Here is a 19,338-nt window from a genome sequence, read left to right as displayed (position 1 = left end):
TTGGCCCAGTCAACCCTACATTTTGCTCTTTCAATTTGGAATTTTCATTTGTCTTGTTTTTCTCCTTTCTCTTCGTTCAGTGGCCCATCATTTACGATTTCTCTGTTTGCTGGGAGTGTGTGGGCAATGGGGAGGAAAAAGTGTATGAACTCAAATCTGTAACTTTTGAAAAAATATTTCACTGAGGACATCTGAAGTTATGTCTCTTAAAGTTGTTTTGTTTTGTTTCTGAAAATGAATCTTACGCAGAATAACTGTGTTTGAACACTAGCCTCTCCAGCCAGTCTTCAAATTGCATTTCAGAGGCCACAGGCTAAGGGACTTCAGAGCATCAACCCTTGCATATAAAGCACCAGGATTTGAAAAGCCAAGTGTGGTTATGTAAGGCAATATCTTAAGTAATGCAGCTTATACAATAATTTGTTTTTCCATTAAGATGAACACCGAGAGGGCTGTTTTAATTGTACAGTGAATGCAGGTGCAATGCAAATTCAAAACAAGTTTGAGGGCTACTTTATGTTAACCCGAGTTAGCTGCTTGGTGATAAACACGGTTTTTCATTCTGCAGAATCCCGTGGGGCTTCTAGGTGAACTGGACCTCGTTCCTCTGTCAGATGCAAATAATAAAATGCTAAAAATTTATGTCCCCTGGACTCACTGGTGTCAGGTCAGTTCCTAGGCATTTCTCTACCTCCCTTGGGTTACTGGCAGGAAACCTGTGGAGAGGGAGCGGATGCAAAGGTTCCAATTCCCAGCAGTAGAGCGCTAGAAAAATTTTCCACCCGTTCGTGAGCCCTTGCCTCCTTAGAACAGAATGTTTGAAACAGGGTTTCTCTTAGCTCTTTATAAAAACCTTTTTTCTCAAGGGCTTAAATTCCCGTACAGTGTTCAAAATACCAAGCTGATTTTCGCTTTACACCACCATGTGCTGAACTCCTCCCCTCCAGCCCTGAGGTTCTTTTAAACAAAATAACAATTAGGCATGGAAATTCTATGTAGGGGGGTTGAAGTGGGAAGCCAGGGTTGCAAGGGAAACGGACTACAACTCCCACAAGTCCTTGCGGGGCTGCTAGTCTACCTCCACCTCTCCCCCAGCCTTGCGCTTGCGCAGAAGACCACGCAGTGTGAGAAGGGGGCGGGGCTTGGATAACGTGCTGGGACGAGGAGGAGGAGGAAGAGGAGGAGGAGGAGGAGGGAAAAAGAGATCATAGACTTCCACCTGGGCCTAGAGAGTCTCCTAAAGTAGTGGAGAGAGGAGGGCGGGCGGGGCCCACCTTCAGTACTGGCCGCCGGCGGTATCATGGCGACCCGGAACCCCCCTCCCCAAGGTGAGCGGCTCGGGCCCGAAGGAGTATCTGAGACGCGGCTCACCACTGTCGACCTTGCTCCCGGGGCGCCTTTTCCCTCCCCCGTCCCAGGGCTCCGGGGGCGCTGTTTTTTGGAAGCAGCAGCTCTGCACACCCGTCAGAACTAGACTTGCCCTCCCCCCTCTCGGCAGAACGCAGGCGAAGAGCGTCCCCCGCCCCCCACACAGCCCACCGTCCAACGTGGTTTCCAGCCCGGACCCTGAAGTTGTTTCTTCCTGCCGGGCCTCTAACCGGCTCCGTCAGAGCAGGTCCCCTTCTACCTCCCAGTGATGAATAGGGACCCTGCTCTGGCCCTGACCCTACTGAGATTTGGGGGTGACCCCTTATGCTGTGACACGGATCCGATTTGAGGGGGTGACTCCTTACCGCTGTGTAACTCCGACCTGACCCTATTGAGACTGGGGGTGGGGGCATCCCTCACTGCCGTGTATATAACTCTGACCTGGTCCTACTGAAATTTCGGGGCGGGGAGAGGGGAAGGGCGGGGTGAGCGACCCCTCACTGCTGTGTGACTCTGACCCGGTCCTGGCTTGGGCCCCCGGCTCTGGGCCTTTGGAAAGGAGATGGATGCTAGGCCCTTCACTCTTGAGGCCCAGTCTCAGGGACTGGATGGATCAGACTCTTAATGTTTCCATCTGGGTACCCTTTAACTGTGCTCCAGAAGTAACTGTATAGGGCATTCCTGATTTTGGGTTGACTCTAAATGTATTTTTCCCATTTTTGTATTTTGAAGACTATGAAAGTGATGATGACTCTTACGAAGTGTTGGATTTAACCGAGTATGCAAGGAGACACCACTGGTGGAATCGTGTTTTTGGCCACAGTTCTGGACCTATGGTAGAAAAATACTCAGTAGCCACCCAGATTGTAATGGGTGGAGTGACTGGCTGGTGAGAACATCTTTTTCATTACATTTCATTGCGGGAGCCCAGCTGCTGCCCTTCTGTACGAGGAACAGTTACCCTGCTCACTCTGCGGCGGTTCTCAACCTGTGGGTCGCGACCCCTTTGGCGGTTGAACGACCCTCTCACAGGGGTCGCCTAAGACCATCCTGCATATCAGATATTTACATGACGAGTCATAACAGTAGCAACGTTACAGTGATGAAGTAGCAACGAAAATAATGTTATGGTTGGGTCACAACGTGAGGAACTGTATTTAAAGGGCCAGAAGGTTGAGAACCACTGCTAGTGGCTTCGCATTGAGGCTTTTCTCTGTGATATGATTAGTGCAGTCATTAGTGTTGGGTTTTGGTGATCTACGCTGTTCCCTCCTCACCTTCCTTTGATTCTTTACATATTTACCCCCTTCTCATATTTAGCAAATATAGTGCATCTGCTTCAGTAATAGTAGAGGGAGAAACAGATCAGAATTTATTGTGCATAAATAATTTTTACTCGTTCAGTGCTAACAACTGGAAACACCCATGAGAACTCCCGTAGTAGATCTGGTGTCCAGGATTGTCAGCCCTGTACAGAGCAGTGTGAAATTCTCGGTACACATTGTTAATAATGATTCAGATGATGCTGTTGATTTTTGTGGGCTAGTTTGGCTTATAATGTTTTGAAGAACAGTTGTGGAACATGGAGTCTTCATTGGAATTAAAGGACTGACTGCTTACTCCAAAAATATTGTGGAGTACCTGAAGCAGTTAATAAGCATTAACCTAACTAGCGAACATTTAAGACCGCATGATTACATAATTGCTACTATAGACCTAATCCTGTTATTGTTAGATTAAAAGATTATCCAAATAACAAGGGTCAGAAAGAAGTTTGGCCCTTTATTTTGAAAATGTACAAGACCACAGAGAATTTTTGACGTTAGTGTGGGTGCTTAACTTGTGAATAAGCATTTCTCTTAGATTCTGAGTAAATCTATCTTACATTAATTTAAATATTTACATCGGTAAATTTGACAAAAGTAAAATTGATTTTTTAAATTTGTATTTACGTGCACCTTGTAAATGTCACGTTATGGGAGACGCTGCTCATGGTGAAGGTTCTGTCATGCTGAGGTGCAGCTTTTATTCATGACATGTACTTATTAATGCTGCTTATGGAAAAAGCCTGCAATTTGAAGAGATGCCTTGTCTGGGCCCTGGTGATCCAGATGGTTCTCCACAGGCTGGTTGTATCTTGGTCCTCATAATTCAGGGTTTGGTCCTCTGCTTAAAAATAAGCTCACAATGCTGCCATTGTTGACTGGTTAATGAGTCAGGGCCTAAAAGCCCCATCTTAAGGAAAACGAAACAATAATTGAGCAATAGAATTAAATCATTGTGTATAGACTCCTTATAGGTCAAACTCGTGAGAAGCCTCATTATTGGCAGAAGTTTGCTTGGAAAGCCTGGAGATAGAGCAGGGGAAGTTAGTAGGTTTATTGTAGTGGTTCATGCCGTTAGGCCAGTGGTTCTCAGCCTTGACTGCACATTCGAATCACCTGGGAATCTTTTTAAAATCCTGATTTCCGGGCCGCATCCTCCGGAAATTCGGTTTCTTTGTGATGGGGTGGGGCCACAACATGGGTAACAAAGAAACAGAATTTCCGGAGGAGGAGGCCCAGAAATCAGGATTGTAAAAAGCTTCCCAGGTGATTCTAATGTGTAGCCAAGGCTGAGAACCACTGCGTTAGGCAAAGGACAGACATGCTGTGGAGCACTCTTCCTGGGATATTGTTGACACCTGGCTGCTGCTTGCCGCCTCCTCTTCCCCTTCTGAGCCTTTGTTGCTGACTTCCCTACTGGGGGCAGTGGGAGGCGGGGAGGGGTGTGTGTGTGTGTGTGTGTGTGTGTGTGTGTGTGTATGGCCTTCATAATAGTACATATGTTTGGATAGTAGCCGGGCGTGGCCATGGAGCTGTGTAATAGCACTAATACTACACCGGTTTTTGCTGCAATGACTTTAGATTCAGAGTAAGTTTTTGCAATTTTCTTAGGGTATAAAACAGATGTACTATTGTGGCATACATTAAGGAAGAATTGTTAAGAGGTATTAACTAGTTAACAATTCCGACAGTTCAGGACATGAGTGGGAGGCTGCGAGTAGCTATAGGTTTTTGTTTTCTTTTTTTAAATATAATTTTACTAGAGGCTTGGAGCATGAAATTTCGTGCACTGGGGGTGGGGGAGGGGCGTGTTAGGTGTCCCTCAGCCCGGCCTGTGCCCTCTCACAGACCGGGATCCCTCGCTCCTTATCACCACCATGCTCACCACCACACTCGCCAGCCGTGAGTTCAGCTTCTGGGAGAGCAGCTCTCCCCTTGTGGGAGCACACTGACCACCAGGGGGCAGCTCCTGCGTTGAGTGTCTGCCCCCTGGTGGTCAGTGCATGTTATAGCGACCGGTTGTTCTGCTGTTCGGTCAATTTGTATATTAAGGTTTTATTATATAGGATTGATTTCAGAGAGGAAGGGAGAGGGAGAAAGAAACACCAATGATGAGAAAGAATCATTGATTGGCTACCCCCTGCATGCCTCCCACTGGGGATCGTTGAGCCCACAACCCAGCCTCATGCCCCAACCATGAATCAAACCATAATCTCCTGGTTCATGGGTTGACGCTCAGTCACTGAGCAACACCAGTTGGGCTATATAGGTTGCTTTTTTTAATCATAAGAAATTAAAACTAATGTCAGGATGGGTGGTAGCTAGGATAGATGGGAGGAGTGAAGATTAGTTAGAGGGCCTGGAAGATTACTTAATGTGATCTGGAAACAAGGTAATTATGTCTTTGAGAGTGGAAAGAAGACGAGTCAAATAATGTTTTGGAGATAGATAGATATAGGTAAGGAAGCTGTGAGAAATGTGGGCTGAGGTGGGGTCATGAAATGGAACTCCAACTGGACCTGAAAGGGTAGAAAAGTTGTAGATGGGCAGAGCTAAGTGGAAACCCTTAGAAACAGGGAGATTAATCGCTTGAGCAATGCCGAGGACCTGTTTAGAATCTAATTGGGTTGGAGCAGAAGTTTTGGGTAGAGTGAGGGTCAGCCAAGTGTGTAGAACATCTTGACTGTATTAAGAAAGCAAAACAAAACAAATCACTTTCATTACGGAGCATTCCAACTTCACAAATGTAGAAGGAAGAGTATAATGAACCCCTGAATGCTCAACATTGTTTCAGTTGCCAATTATTTTTTCCTGTAAATTCCCTTCCTCTTCTCTCCATTCCTGAGGCACATCTCAGACAATTTAGATTGTGCACTTTTGACTAGCTTAGATAACATTGAGGGTTTCTGAGTAGGTAAGGGACATGATCAAAAGAAATGGGAAGACATTAAGATTTTATTAGGAAAGCAGTGAAAAGTCGAAGAGGGAGAGAGTTTAACACATCATTGATCTCGTTTTTTGTTATTTCATTAAAGGTGTGCAGGATTTTTGTTTCAGAAAGTTGGAAAACTTGCAGCAACGGCAGTAGGTGGCGGCTTTCTTCTCCTTCAGGTATGTCAGAGCTTTATTTACTTGCCTCTGCTTACGTATGTAGCCGGAAAATGAGAAAGTGCAGTTTAGCCGTTTCACTCCTGTCCATTTTAATAGAAGACGGAATTTTTCTTTCAGACATCAGTTTATGGGAAAACTAAAATGAGTTTTGAAAGCTGGCATCTGTCATGAAAGACAACTATGTAATACTAAGTTTTTTAAACACAATGTGATCCCAATTATTAAAAAGACAACTATTAAAATTCATGGTGTCTCCTTTTTTTTTTTAATTACTCACCCACATTTTCCTTGAAGCATCTCCCCAGCAAAATAAACATTTTACCAATAATATAAACCTACTCATCCTGACCATTTTAGACATATATTTAAAATTCATACATGGTACATAATATTCCAAAGGTCTCTCCTTCCCGTTTTCTAGCCATCGGTTTTCTGTCCCAGAGGAAATAACTGTTAGCAATTTCTAATATGTTTTTTAAGACTAGGGAACCATAATAATATAGAAAGTGGAAAATTGGGTTTAAAAAATCATCCATAATCCTATTTCTGAGGCCGGTTGGTTTGAAATTATAGTTTTATTCATGTTCCTCTAAGGTTTTAAAAAAAATGTTTTGCCATTACAGGGTGTTTATCAGCATGTTATCTGGGATCCATGTCTGTTAGGCATATATTTTTCCAAAAATATCATTCCCTGAAGATCAGATATAGTAAATCCTAAAAGTGAAAATCTCTGGGAATGAATGTTAGCAACAATCTTAAAGATACAGGGGACTGTCAGTAGTACCAGATTTTAAAAAGATTGATGGGCACAGCAACCAAAATCTTAGTTCAGCACCTAAGCCATTGATCGTGTAATAACCAGTATTGTTGCCTGAAGTATAAAGGGATTGAGTCCGGATGTGCTAAGTACAGATTTTGTGTTGTTTACCAAACAGCTTTACAAAAATGTTTTTTCTTTCTGTTAGTGGCATTGTTATGAGTAATTGCTTCTTACTTGTGGTAAGAGGTGAAAAGAAACATGGTTAATATCTAAATTTAGTCCTTTGGATAATATGCCAGCATTTGTATAGAAGAGAATTTTATTTAAGCTGAATTTGACTTTGGTTTATATAAATCAAGAATTAAGGTATCTAATTCTATAGCTATTTCATAACTCAGTTGTCATTTCTGTTTAGTGAAAAGTCATTTCTGTTTACTGAACTGAGGCAGAGCTTCCTGAAATGTTCATAGATAGAGGGGATTATACATTGCAGTTCACTCTGCGTGTCCGTTTTTCCGAAGTCCATTTCAGTCCACTCCGTGTGCTCCACTCATGTCCACCTTCTGCTTCTCCGGGCCTAGTCCACATATACTTGGAAGTCACTAAGCAGAAGAACATGGGACTTACCTGCACCAAACCAATTTTTCCCACAGATATGAGTTACATTGAAAACTCAGTAGAAGGCACAAAGAGGAAATAAGAGTAGCAAATGGCTTTTAGGCCAATCGCCTCTTATTCTTTAGGCCCACTTCCATATTTTTGTTAACTTTACTTATATTTACATATACATACAGTTTACTTAGAGCTTAAAGCTTTTCTAGTAACTGAGTAATAAGTGTTTTGTGGTAGGTATTTCCCCACTGCCATATGAAAATAGACAGTGGTATGTAAAACTTTTCAATTTATTTGTTCAGGCTTTTATATGCCCGTAATGCAAAAGGTCAAGTACATGTACAAGGCATGTTACAGACTAGAGCAGTACACTGCCTTCCTCACTATCCTCCCATTTTCCCTCCCCTTGAGGCAACTACTTTGAACTCTTAGCTGACTCTTAAAGATATTTTTCCTTTTTTCCTAAACAAGTTAATTGGACAGTTTTTGATCTTTGGGTTTGAGGTGTTACCTATTGGCTTCCCATTATGGAATATGAGAATTTACCTAGCATTTATTGAACTTCTCTGTGTGCCCCTCCACCTCAGTCTCCCACATTTGCATCCCCCCACACCCCCGTTCCCCCGCATCATCTGAGTATTGTTATTTCATAATTGTGTTAGATCATTACCTGGAGTTCACTGAGCTTCTTGAATATGTAAATTTATGTCTTTAAAGATGTTTGGGAAGGTTTGGGCCATTATTTCTTCAAATATTTATTCCCCTCCCATTTTTCTCCTGAACATGACTCCAATTATATACATGTTGGGCTTTTTGATAATATCCTGAAGCTGTGTTCATTTAGTTTTTTCGACCTGTTTTTTAGGTTTTATGATTTCTAGTGATGTAGCTTCAAGTTCATTGACTCTTTCCTGTCACCTACCTTCTGCCATTAAGTTTATTCAGTAAATTTATTTCAGATATTGTATTTTCCAATTCTGGGACTTTCATTTGGTTCTTTTTATATTTCCTGTCTCCAGTGAGAGTTCTTTATTTTTAAAGTTTTTAAAATTTTTTTTTATTGATTTCAGAGAGGGAGAAGGCGAGAGAGATAGAAACATCAATGATGAGAGAGAATCATTGATCGGCTGCCTCCTGCACGCCCCTAACTGGGGATCGAGCCCGCAACCCAGGCATGTGCCTTGACTGGGAATTGAACCTTGACCTCCTGGTTCATAGGTTGATCCTCAACCATTGAGCCACACCAGCTGGACTGGTGAGAGTTCTTTTCATTGATTATAAGCATAGTTTCCTTTACATCATTGAGCATAGTTATAATAGCCACTTTAAAGTCCTGATAATTTCAATACCTGGGTCTTCTCAGTGTTGGCATCGGTTGATTTTCTACAATGTTTTTCTGTTTTATGATATATCACATAACTTCTTTGGATTTTATCCTGGGCATTGGGAATGTTAGGTGGTGGAGACTCTGGATTCTATTTTATTCCTCTGAAGCGTGTTGATTTGATTTTAGTAGGCAGTTAATTTGATTAGACTCAAATTGCAAACTCCATCTCACTTGTGGTGGGTAGCAGCTCAAAACCCAGTTTCTTTCTTTTAGCCTTAGGCAGAATGCTTGCTTCTGCCCCTTGCATGTGTGGCTCAGGACTTGGGTAAAGTTTACATAGAATTTGGGGCTCCCTTTCTCTAGGTCTCTCCTTTCTGGGAGCTGTTACTGTCCTGGGCTCTGTCCTCTAGTTCTTCAGGCTGGAGAGATGGCATATTTCCTATTGAAGTGTTTGCCATCCTGCAGTTGCATCGTGTCCTCAGGATAAAGCCAGAAAAATGAGCAGCTCACCTTATATAGGTTACCCTTCCTACAAGTTTTAATTCCCCTTCAAAGTCCGCTTGCTTTTGTTAATTCTGGAGCCCTTGTATTTTAACCAGGGTTTATAGTTGCTCTTTATTTTTTAAATCCTCACCCGAGGATATTTTTTTCCCCATTGATTTTTTAAAAATATATTTTATTGATTTTTTACAGAGAGGAAGGGAGAGAGATAGTTAGAAACATCGATGAGAGAGAAACATCGATCAGCTGCCTCCTGCACACCTCCTACTGGGAATGTGCCTGCAACCCAGGTACATGCCCTTGACCGGAATCGAACCCGGGACCTTTCAGTCAGCAGGCCGACGCTCTATCCACTGAGCCAAACCGGTTTCGGCCCCATTGATTTTTTTTAGAGAGAGTGGACGGGAGAGGAAAGACACAGAGAGAAACATCAACGCGAGAGAGACACATTGATTGGTTGCCTCCCACACACAGCCCTGGCTGCGGGCGGGGGTTTGGGGATCGAGCCTGCAACCGAGGTACATGCCTTTGAGCAGGAATCGAACCTGAGACCCTTCCAGTCCGCAAGCTGACACTCTAACCCAGGGGTGGGCAAACTTTTTGACTCGAGGGCCACAATGGGTTCTTAAACTGGACCGGAGGCCGGAACAAAAGCATGGATGGAGTGTTTGTGTGAACTAATATAAATTCAAAGTAAACATTACATAAAAGGGTACGGTCTTTTTTTTTTTTTTAGTTTAATTCATTTCAAACAGCCGATGGCTGTAGTTTGCCCACGGCTGCTCTAACCCCTGAGCCAAACTGACTAGGGCTATAGTTGCTCTTTACGGAAAAGTCCCAAAGGTTCATTATCATGTCCATGCAAATAGCTGTGTCAACTACTGCCAGGAAAACTTTCACTTGCCATTTATGTAATCAGCACTGTTTTGCTGAAGCTGGAGTTTGAAGTGAATACTGGAAGGTAAAGAAATACAGATAAATAAAATCTTCTATGTGGTCATTCAGAGTGAAAGTGGAGCCTAAGATTCCCAACCTATTTGTATAAAAGCAGATATTTTCATTATTGAAGAATTTTATGTGTGGTTCATAGTCAAAGTGATATATTAAAAGATTACAAAGAAAGCCTTAGCTTCATAGAAGTGATTTATAATGGTATACAAGGCTTACTGTGTGATTCTTTATATTTTTATTTTATTATTTGGAGGGACTAACTGTATGAGAGTTTTTTCTTATGGTTAATAGGCATTTAGCTATAGTTTTATTAAAAGGATTTATGGCATGAAACTTGCATAGATTATATTTCTCTTACAGTCCACTTTTAAAATCATTTACCAGAAGTATTCTTAATTTGAGTCAGATTTAGTACAGAGCCTTTATCAGGCTACTTTAGATTTCTTTAGTGACCTAATAACTGATTGGTTTTTTTGATCCTTTATAATTAAACATCTATTTAATTAAAAGGTGCTATTAGCTGTAGCATTTTGGTAATCTGTCTTTTTAGCTAATTACCAAATTCCAAAAGTTATGATAGCATTATAGTACAGTTATAATTTTTGGAATCTTTTCCTGTCATACACTATGCTTTTCTTAACATAGTGTTTATCACATCCAAGTAATTATTTATGTTTAATGTCTGCTTCCCCCAACAGACCCAAAGCTCTCTGAGATTGGAGACTTATGTCTCCCTTGTTCTTGGCTGTTACTTGGAGGTTTAGAACACTGCTTGACACAGAGTAGTTACTGAATATCTGTTAAATGAGTAAATTAGTGGATAAACTGTGATTTCTTTACCTCTAAGCTTCATACATTTCTTGAAATCTGGATGTTCATATATTCCTGGCTAATAGATTCGTTAGCAAACTGGTTCGTTTAGTATTACCCCCCCCCCTTTTTTCTTAAAGAATATGTTTTTATTGATTTTAGAGAGAGGAAGGGAGAGGTAAAAGGAGAGGGAGAGAAACATCATCAGCTGCCTCCTGCACGCCCCCTACTGGGGATTGAGCTGCAATCCTGGCATGTGCCCTGACCGGGAATCAAACTGGCAACCTCTTGGTGCATGGGACAGTGTGCCCAACCAACTCAGTCACACCAGCCAGGGCAGGAATTAACCATTTTTATTACATTTTTGTAGATTGCTAGTCACAGTGGCTATGTGCAGATCGACTGGAAGAAAGTTGAAAAAGGTGTAAACAAAGCAAAAAGACAGATTAAAAAACGAGCAAATAAGGCAGCACCTGAAATCAACAACATAATTGATGAGGTAAGACCATACATTTTTGCCTCCCTTTTTTTAGCAGGTCTTCATTAGTAGAAAATGTGAATAGGGATTATCTTTTTGTAAAAAAAAAAAAATTTGGTATTTTTGCTTATGGAGTATTAAGTAGAATTTGGGATCAAGCCACCATTTAAATAGTTAACATAGTTTCCTCTGTTCATTTCCCACCTACTTTGAGCTACATGTAAAAGCTGATGACATTGTTCTTCCAGAATTTTTCCTCTGCTTTTACAAATGTGTACATGTGTAGACAAGGTCTGGGAAAACTAAAATTACCTATATTTTTCTTGAGGTGAAATAGTTTGAAATGTTAGTTTAATAATGTTTTTATATATATATTTTCTTATACTGTTTAGAATTGAATACGCCCTTGTTCTTGTTTTTGTTCTATACTTTTACTTCTTCCAACTTTTTTTTTTCTTCCAACTTTTTATTTTGAAAAATTTCAAACCAGTTGAAAGTTAAAAGACAAATGCAGTGAATACCCAAATGCCTTTCATCTGTTCACCAAATTGTTTTGCAACATTTGCTTTGTCTCTGTGTGTGCATATATGTGTGTATGTGTGTGAGATTTACAGTATTTATTTTTGCTGAACTATTTGAGATGTCATGACTTTCACTCTTACTTTCAGCACATAACTCCTAAGAATACAGATATTCTGCATGACTACAATTACCCTTATTATTCTCCCCAAATTTAACACGATAAATAGTATTTCCATATCACAATTTTTCCACAAAAATATTGTTTTTTTTCCCCCATTTGGTTGTCATGTGTCTGAAGTCTCCTTCATTTTTATTATTTATTTATTTATTTATTTATTAATTTATTATTTATTTATTTTTAAATATATATTTTATTGATTTTTTACAGAGAGGAAGGGAGAGGGATAGAGAGTTAGAAGCATCAATGAGAGAGAACCATCATGAGAGAGAAACATCGATCAGCTGCCTCCTGCGCACCCCCCACTGGGGATGTGCCTGCAACTAAGGTACATGCCCTTGACCGGAATCAAACCTGGGGCCCTTCAGTCCTCAGGCTGACGCTCTATCCCCTGAGCCAAACCGGTTAGGGCTGAAGTCTCCGTTAATCTATTTGAATAGCCCCTGCCGGGGCTGACCAAGCAGACCCGGAGCGGCAGATGAACAGATTGCTCTGACACACGTTTCTGTGAGAGAGGGTTAAGGGACTGTTTTGCTTTAGGAACAAAAGCAGCCCTGTTTGCCTGCCTCTTTAGCTTTTTATTGTCACAACAGCTTGAACTCAAATTAACCTCTACAATCAGCAGGGTAAGTATCCTTGAGAAAGCACATGCTTCTACAAGGTCAGGTCTTTAAAGATTAAACATAGAGATTCCAGCAACACACCCCCGGGGATCGGACTTGTTTGGAAAAGTCAAGGCAGGGGCAGCCAGCTTTGACCTCAGAGGCCCCCGACCTTTCCGAGAATCCTCCTTACAGACATTCCAACCAAGTCCCGTGCTTCCCCACAAGTCCCCACATCTGGGATTTTTTTTTTCTTTCTTTCTTAAAAAATGTTTTGATTATAGTGAGGAAGGTAGAGGGAGAGAGAAACATTGATTGGTGTATCAGAGAAATATCTGCTGGCTACCTCTGCACGCCTCCTACTGGGGATGGAGCCTGCAACTGGGGCATGTGCCCCAACTGGGAATTGAACTATGACCTCCTGGTTCATAGATCGATGTTCAACCCCTGAGCCACACCAGCCGGGCACCTGTTCTATAGGTAGATTTTTTTTTACCTGTGAGATTATTGCTAGGCTATAGCTTGGGGGCCTAGAACAGTGCTTGACACAGAATAGGCACTCAGTATCTGTTAAATTAACCTATTATCTCAGTAGCCAAGAAGCTTACTGGGCCTGGCTGGGAGCTCTGGGCTCCTTCAGTTTGTAATGGACAGCCCTGGCGTCTTGTGTGGTGGTTAGCACCTGCTCTCATAGGTGCACAAGAATTTTTGCTTAATATTATTAAATTGAGGAAAACATCTGAAAACAGTACTTAGCTCTGGATTTAATAGTATTTTTTTAAAATTTGCATCTTTATTTCTTTTTCTTATTGTGGTAAAATATATGTAACATAAAGTGGATCATTTTAACTATTTTTAAATGCACAATTCAGTGGCATTAAGTACATTCACACTTTTGTGCCACCATTACCACGATCCATTTGCAGAAATTTTTCATCATCCTAAACAGAAACTCTAACCATTAAGCAGTAACTCCCACAATTGACCCCTCTCCCCGCCCTTGGCAACTAACCTCTGTTCTACTTTCTGTCTCAATGAATTTGACTAGTCATGTGAGTAGAATCACAGAACATTTGTCCTTTTTTGTGTTTCTTATTTCACTTAACTTAATGTTTCAGAGATTCACCCATTCTGTAGCATAATTAAGAGTGTTCTTGTTTGAACTTTATGTTTCAGGCAACAGAATTTGTCAAACAGAACATTGTGATATCCAGTGGATTTGTGGGAGGCTTTTTGCTAGGCCTTGCGTCTTAAGGATGTGAGTGTTCTACCACAGCGGAGTCACTTGTGAGAAAAGAAGTCGTGACAAGGCCGTCTCTCAACATTACACGCCCCCGGGGTGACAAGAAGCAACTAGTCGGACAATTTCAAGTTCAAAAGTTAGCATATTGCCATCTGAAGTTTGGCAAACTAGTATCTGCTGTAAAACAACCTATATGGTATGTGTACAATAGTATTCCTGATCCAAATCTGGCTGTCATTTATTTACATCAGATGTTCTTCATTGTGCTTTATAGTAGTGCCAATAAAAAAAAAATTGTATTATAGCTGCAACATTAGGGCTGACTTTTTAAAAGATATGTCTGCAGTAAACTGAACTGTAATGCCCTTTTGTGGAAGGATTTAGAAATAGTAGAATTATTAAAGATATCAAACCGATTTAATACCAATTTTTTGGATTGTTTTTCCTGTAAGTCTTAGTTTGATAATATAATAACTGTAGTAAATGATTTTAAGGAAGGCTCTTCTAAGGAAATATTACATGTTTTAAGCTTTTTTTCTTTCTTTGATGTCTGTAGTTGTAAAGTAACTTTTTGTATCAAAGCTTCTAAATGTTTTTTTATTAATTTATTTATCCTGGCTGCCTGAGCAGAACTAATTATTCTGAGAGTACATATAGTTGGTTCACTGGTTTATTATATTAACTTCGAGTGAACCTCCTTTCTCGGTTCTAAAAGTCCCAATTATTATTTTGTCCTCTTCACAAAGTGGTAAAAATTACCTTAAAATACTTAGTAGTACAGTACGAATTAACTGCCTGAAGAACCGTGGTTTTCTATATAACTGTGAAGTTGCAGCTTCAAGAGAATTGTCTCCTTCATCTAGAGATACAACTGCTAAAACTTTCAAACTCTTGCTAGCATTGTGTTGGTTGCCCACTAGGCCATTTGACTTGATTCTCAGGGCCGACATCACACTCCCTCCCAGGCTCCTTTGCCCAGAAAAGCTTCCTGTATTGTTTGTTTTGTCCACAGAGTTCTATGTTGCAGTTGGGGAAAACCTCAGAACAACATGTGTTGGAGTCTTCAGGTTGGAAAGGTTGCAGACATTTAAGTCTGTCTCCTTTGGATCGCCAGTCCCCAGAGTATATTTTGTGTATTGTAAAAATAAGGCATTTCATACTTTTGAATTGGGTACAGTCCCTGTGCTTTCATTATTGCAAGACTCCTTAAAATTGAATGTGAGATTGGTTTTCATGTTCTTTCTTTACTCTCCTTAGTGCCTCAGATACAATGCGAAATAAAACTCAGAAGTGGTTTTGCTTATAAATACTTGTTTTTTCTTCTTTAAGCTTTTCTCTGTTTAATCCTCACCAAGCTTTTCATTGCTGTGAAATTAAAAAGGTAAAATACAGGGTGGGGCAAAAGTAGGTTTACCGTTGTGAGTACGTGAAACAGAGTTTATTCTTGTATTATTATTTATTAAATTATTGTATTATTTTCCATGCAAATAACTGTAAACCTACTTTTGCCCCACACTGTATTCTACGTTAGGTAGAACCTTGGCCATGCTTCTTGGCACCATATCTGCATGACGTTTTCATCTGATACCGTTGGGCAGACAGTTGTGGAGAGTTCTAGTAGCTGGTTCGATGTGTTCATTTTGGAAATATTTATAGTGTCTGTTCTGTGTATGATACACTGGAAAGTGGGTGGAGGAACACAAAAATGTCTGCCCTCAAGTAGAGACAAATATTTCTATGTGGAAAGTTATATAATAACATAGGGAAGCCATGGCCAGTATGGCTCAGATGGTTGGGCGTTGTTTGCCAGTTCGATTCCCGGTCATATGCCTGGGTTATAGCTCGATCTCCAGTGGGGGCGTGCAGGGGGCAGCCGATTGATGCTTTGCTCTCACATCGATGTTTCGCCCTCCTTCTCCCTCCCCCCTCCCCTTCCCCCTCATTTCCTCTCTAAAAAAAAAATCTTTAAAAATGTAATGTACATAGTTTAAGAAGTCAAATAGTATTTGACTACAAATAAGACTTCTAAAAAAAAAAGTACTTCTTTGCCCTAACTCTCTCCAGCTTCGTGGCTTTTTCTCCACAGGAGTGTCAACTATATTGGTTGTTTCTCTTGGTGTTAACTACGAGAGGGCTGTGGGTGGAATGCCAACAGTTTCCCCTACAGTAAGTCTAAGCCAGAGCTGCATGTGTAAAACAATAGTTATGTCCTCTTGGGGGTGGAAGGGCAATAAAACCAATGTAGAACTGGGGAGGCCAGGGGAAGGTCAGTGGGGGAACAAAGGAGACATATGTACTAATATTTGTAATACTTTAAACAAAAACAAAACACAAAAACAAAACAAAACACAAATGTAGAACTGGAATTGTAACATGAAGTCCTTGTATTGTTCCAAAGCATATTGATTAACCTCACATTGAAGTTGAGTATGTATATATGCATGCATGCATGATAAAATTTTAAGAGCAATTCCCAAATGAATTGCTATTGGTTGTGAAAAGATAAATTTCAAACACAATAAGCAATCCCATATAAATGAAGGCAGAAAAGGAAGAAGAAAGCAGCAAAGAGAAAGCAGAGTAAATAGGAAGTATAAAATAAGATGGTAAAAATAAATACCAGTAATCACACTTCAAAAGGAGAACTGAACAGAATTCACCATGTGATTTTATAGTATCATTCTACGTAGACTCAAGTAGTGGGATTAGAAGCATAGAAGAGGAAATGTTGATAATACGTTACAGTTCAGTGGAAAATTCTCCAAGCCTTAAGATGTAATAAAGCCTCTTAATTTTCCTTCTAATCTTCCCTCTCTGACCCCCAGTCTAGGGCAGACTGAGCACCTACTGTTTCTTATATCATGTATTCTTCCTTGAATTAATTATATATTTGATTGAACTATTTTCTTGAGTACTTCTAGTTGTACTAGGAGGTAAACTTTCCAAGTTCTTGTATGCTTAAAATACAGGGTAGGGCCCTGACCGGTTTGGCTTAGTGGATAGAGCGTCGGCCTGTAGACTCAAGGGTCCCAGGTTCGATTCCAGTCAAGGGCATGTACCTTGGATGCGGGCACATCCCCAATGGGGGGTGCACAGGAGGCAGCTGATCGATGTTTCTCTCTCATTGATGTTTCTAACTTTCTATCCCTCTCCCTTCCTCTCTGTAAAAAATCAATTATATATATATATATATATATATATATATATATATATATATATATATAAAATACAGGGTAGGGAGAAAGTAGGTTTACAGTTGTGAGTACACAAAACAGTTTATTCTTGTTTACTATTTATTGTATTTTCCATACAAACAACTGTAAACCTGCTTTTGCCTCACCTTGTATTGCTTCTTCAAGGTTGACAATATTATTTCCTTAGAATTTTGAAGACATTATATTCTATATTCTGTCTGATGTTGCATGATGCCGGTTTGATTTTTAAATCTTTTTGGATAACCTTCCTTTTTTTTTTCTTTGAAAGGGTGGCCAATTTTTTTCCTTTTATCTTGGAGTTTTGAAATTTTGTAAATTTGTCTCTGACCATGAGTTTTTGAAACCGGAATTAGAGTACTTTTTTAAAATGCATGTCAGGTTTTTGGTTGTCACACAGGGGAGAGGATGCTGCTGCCATCCAGTGGGTGGGAGGCCAGGGACACTTCCAAACACCCTGCAATGCATCCTCTCCCCTGGTATCATCTGTTGTTAATAAACCTGGCAGAGTGTATTAAGCCAGAGACGAATCCCTTCTAGTTCCAATGTCCTCCAGGAGAGAAAAGGAGATTAATCCACAGTGAACACTTTCTTTAATATAATCCTACCAATAGAACCTCAGATCACAGCCTCATATGTAGCCCCCCATGGAGACCAGCATTGAAAGGACTCGCTCTCTAAACCTCAGATAGTAGAATCACCAGAACCATCCTATATAATAAAGAGCTAATATGCAAATAGTTGTCACGCCCTCATGCCATCACACCATAATGGCTCAGACACTCAACACTGAGGAGAGAGGAATGGGGACTAGCCAGGCACAAATGAGCTTTCAAGAGAGGAATGGGGACCAGCCAGGCTGCGGCCCAGGAAAGGGACAAGTCTCCCGCCCCGTGGTCCCAGGCGCCAGTGGCTGTGCCTGTGCCTGCAGCCTGGGAGAGGGACAAGCTGCATGCCCCGCGGTCCTGGGAGCCAGCGGCTGCACCTGTGGTCTGGGAGAGGGACAAGCCGCACGCCCTGCGGTCCTGGGTGCCAGCGCCTGCGGCTGTGGCCTGGGCGAAGCCACCCGTCCACGGTCCCCTGCAGCTGTGGCTGGCCTGGGTGAAGCTGGCCCGGGCCCTGGGTGCCTGTGGCTGGCCAGAGGGAGGGAAGCCTGGGTCCTGGGTGCCTGCAACCAGCAGGAGGAGGGAATCCTGGGTCCCGGGTGCAGGGCCAGGCACAGGTGGTTAAGGGTGATGAGGGCGAGGCACAGGTGGTTAGGGGTGATCAGGCCAGCAGGGGAATAGTTAGGGGCGATCAGGCCAGCAGGGGAGCAGTTATAGGCAATCAGGCAAGCAGGCAGAGGGGTTAGGGGCGATCAGGCAGGCAGGCAGGTGAGCAGTTAGGAGCCAGCGGCCCCAGATTGCGAGAGGCAGTTGGACATCCCCTGATGGGTCCCGGATTGGAGAGGGTGCAGGCTGAGCTGAGGGGACCGTCCCCCCTTGCACTAATTTTGTGCACTGGGCCTCTAGTAGAAAAAAATAAAAATGCATGTTAGGAGCATGCCCATGCCATTCCCTTCCCTTCTTTCTCCACAAGCACATATCCCCTAACCTCTAAGGGACCTTGTGAGACTTGCAACCAGGGGAGCAATGGACAGTGGCAGCTCGTCCCAGGCTTCCCCCCTGAACCTGTCTCCAAGGCCCCCTTTTCTCTGACTTCCCAGTGAACCAGAGCAGCCCAGCCTGGGCTCTCCTGTTGATTCTTCTATGCCCTTCCTTGTTTCACTGTCTTAGGTGTGTTTTTGTTGCAGCCAAGAACTTCTTACTTGCTTTTCTACACACACACATATCAATTGGTTGCCTCCCACATGTGCTCCCATCAGGGCTGGGGATTGAGCCTGCAACCAAGGCACATGTCTCAGACCGAGAATCAAACCTGAGACCCCACAGTCTGCAGGCTGACGCTCTAACCACTGAGAAAACTGGCCAGGGCTCTTTTTGCTATTCTGATTGGGTGTTTTTTGCTTCCTTACATTCCAAATTGCTGATTTAATTCTCAGCTTCATCTACTCTACTATTACTCTTTATTTCAGTGAGTGTACCCTTCATTTCTGACTGGTTCATTTTTATGCTGTTGAGGTCCTCACTAAGCTCCTTCAGCATCCTTATAACCTGCGCTTTGAACTCTGCCTCTAGTAGGTTGCTTATCTCCATTTTGTTAGTTCTTTTTCTGGAGTTTTGTTCTGTTCTTTCATCTGGGACATGTTTCTTTGTCTCCTCAGTTTGATCCCCTCCTGTGTTTGTGTCTATGTATTAGGTAGAGCTGCTACGTCTCCCAGGCTTGGTAGTGTGGCCTA

At 41.8% G+C, this 19,338-nt stretch overlaps 1 protein-coding gene across 1 annotated transcript; it reads left to right on the top strand.

Moving 5' to 3' along the window:
* The first annotated feature begins 1,174 nt into the window (after positions 1–1,174).
* On the top strand, positions 1,175–15,095 carry FUNDC1 (FUN14 domain containing 1). Its single transcript, XM_036305790.1, has 5 exons — positions 1,175–1,328; positions 2,101–2,257; positions 5,729–5,804; positions 11,136–11,264; positions 13,722–15,095. Exons 1-5 carry the CDS (start codon positions 1,301–1,303, stop codon positions 13,797–13,799), a joined length of 468 nt encoding a protein of 155 aa, XP_036161683.1. The 5' UTR covers positions 1,175–1,300; the 3' UTR covers positions 13,800–15,095.
* The last annotated feature ends 4,243 nt before the right edge of the window (positions 15,096–19,338 follow it).

Source organism: Myotis myotis, unplaced genomic scaffold, assembly GCF_014108235.1.
Source record: "Myotis myotis isolate mMyoMyo1 unplaced genomic scaffold, mMyoMyo1.p scaffold_m19_p_4, whole genome shotgun sequence".
Lineage (NCBI taxonomy): Eukaryota > Metazoa > Chordata > Mammalia > Chiroptera > Vespertilionidae > Myotis > Myotis myotis.
The sequence above is the reverse complement of the archived record's forward strand: the minus strand, read 5'-3'. Positions and strand labels throughout refer to the sequence as shown.

Excerpts from the sequence above, each read along its gene's own strand:
- FUNDC1 (XM_036305790.1), top strand. The coding sequence starts at position 1,301 with ATGGCGACCCGGAACCCCCCTCCCCAAG. Across the intron at positions 1,329-2,100 it reads CCGGAACCCCCCTCCCCAAG|ACTATGAAAGTGATGATGAC; the intron begins GTGAGCGGCTCG and ends TGTATTTTGAAG. Across the intron at positions 5,805-11,135 it reads GCGGCTTTCTTCTCCTTCAG|ATTGCTAGTCACAGTGGCTA; the intron begins GTATGTCAGAGC and ends ACATTTTTGTAG.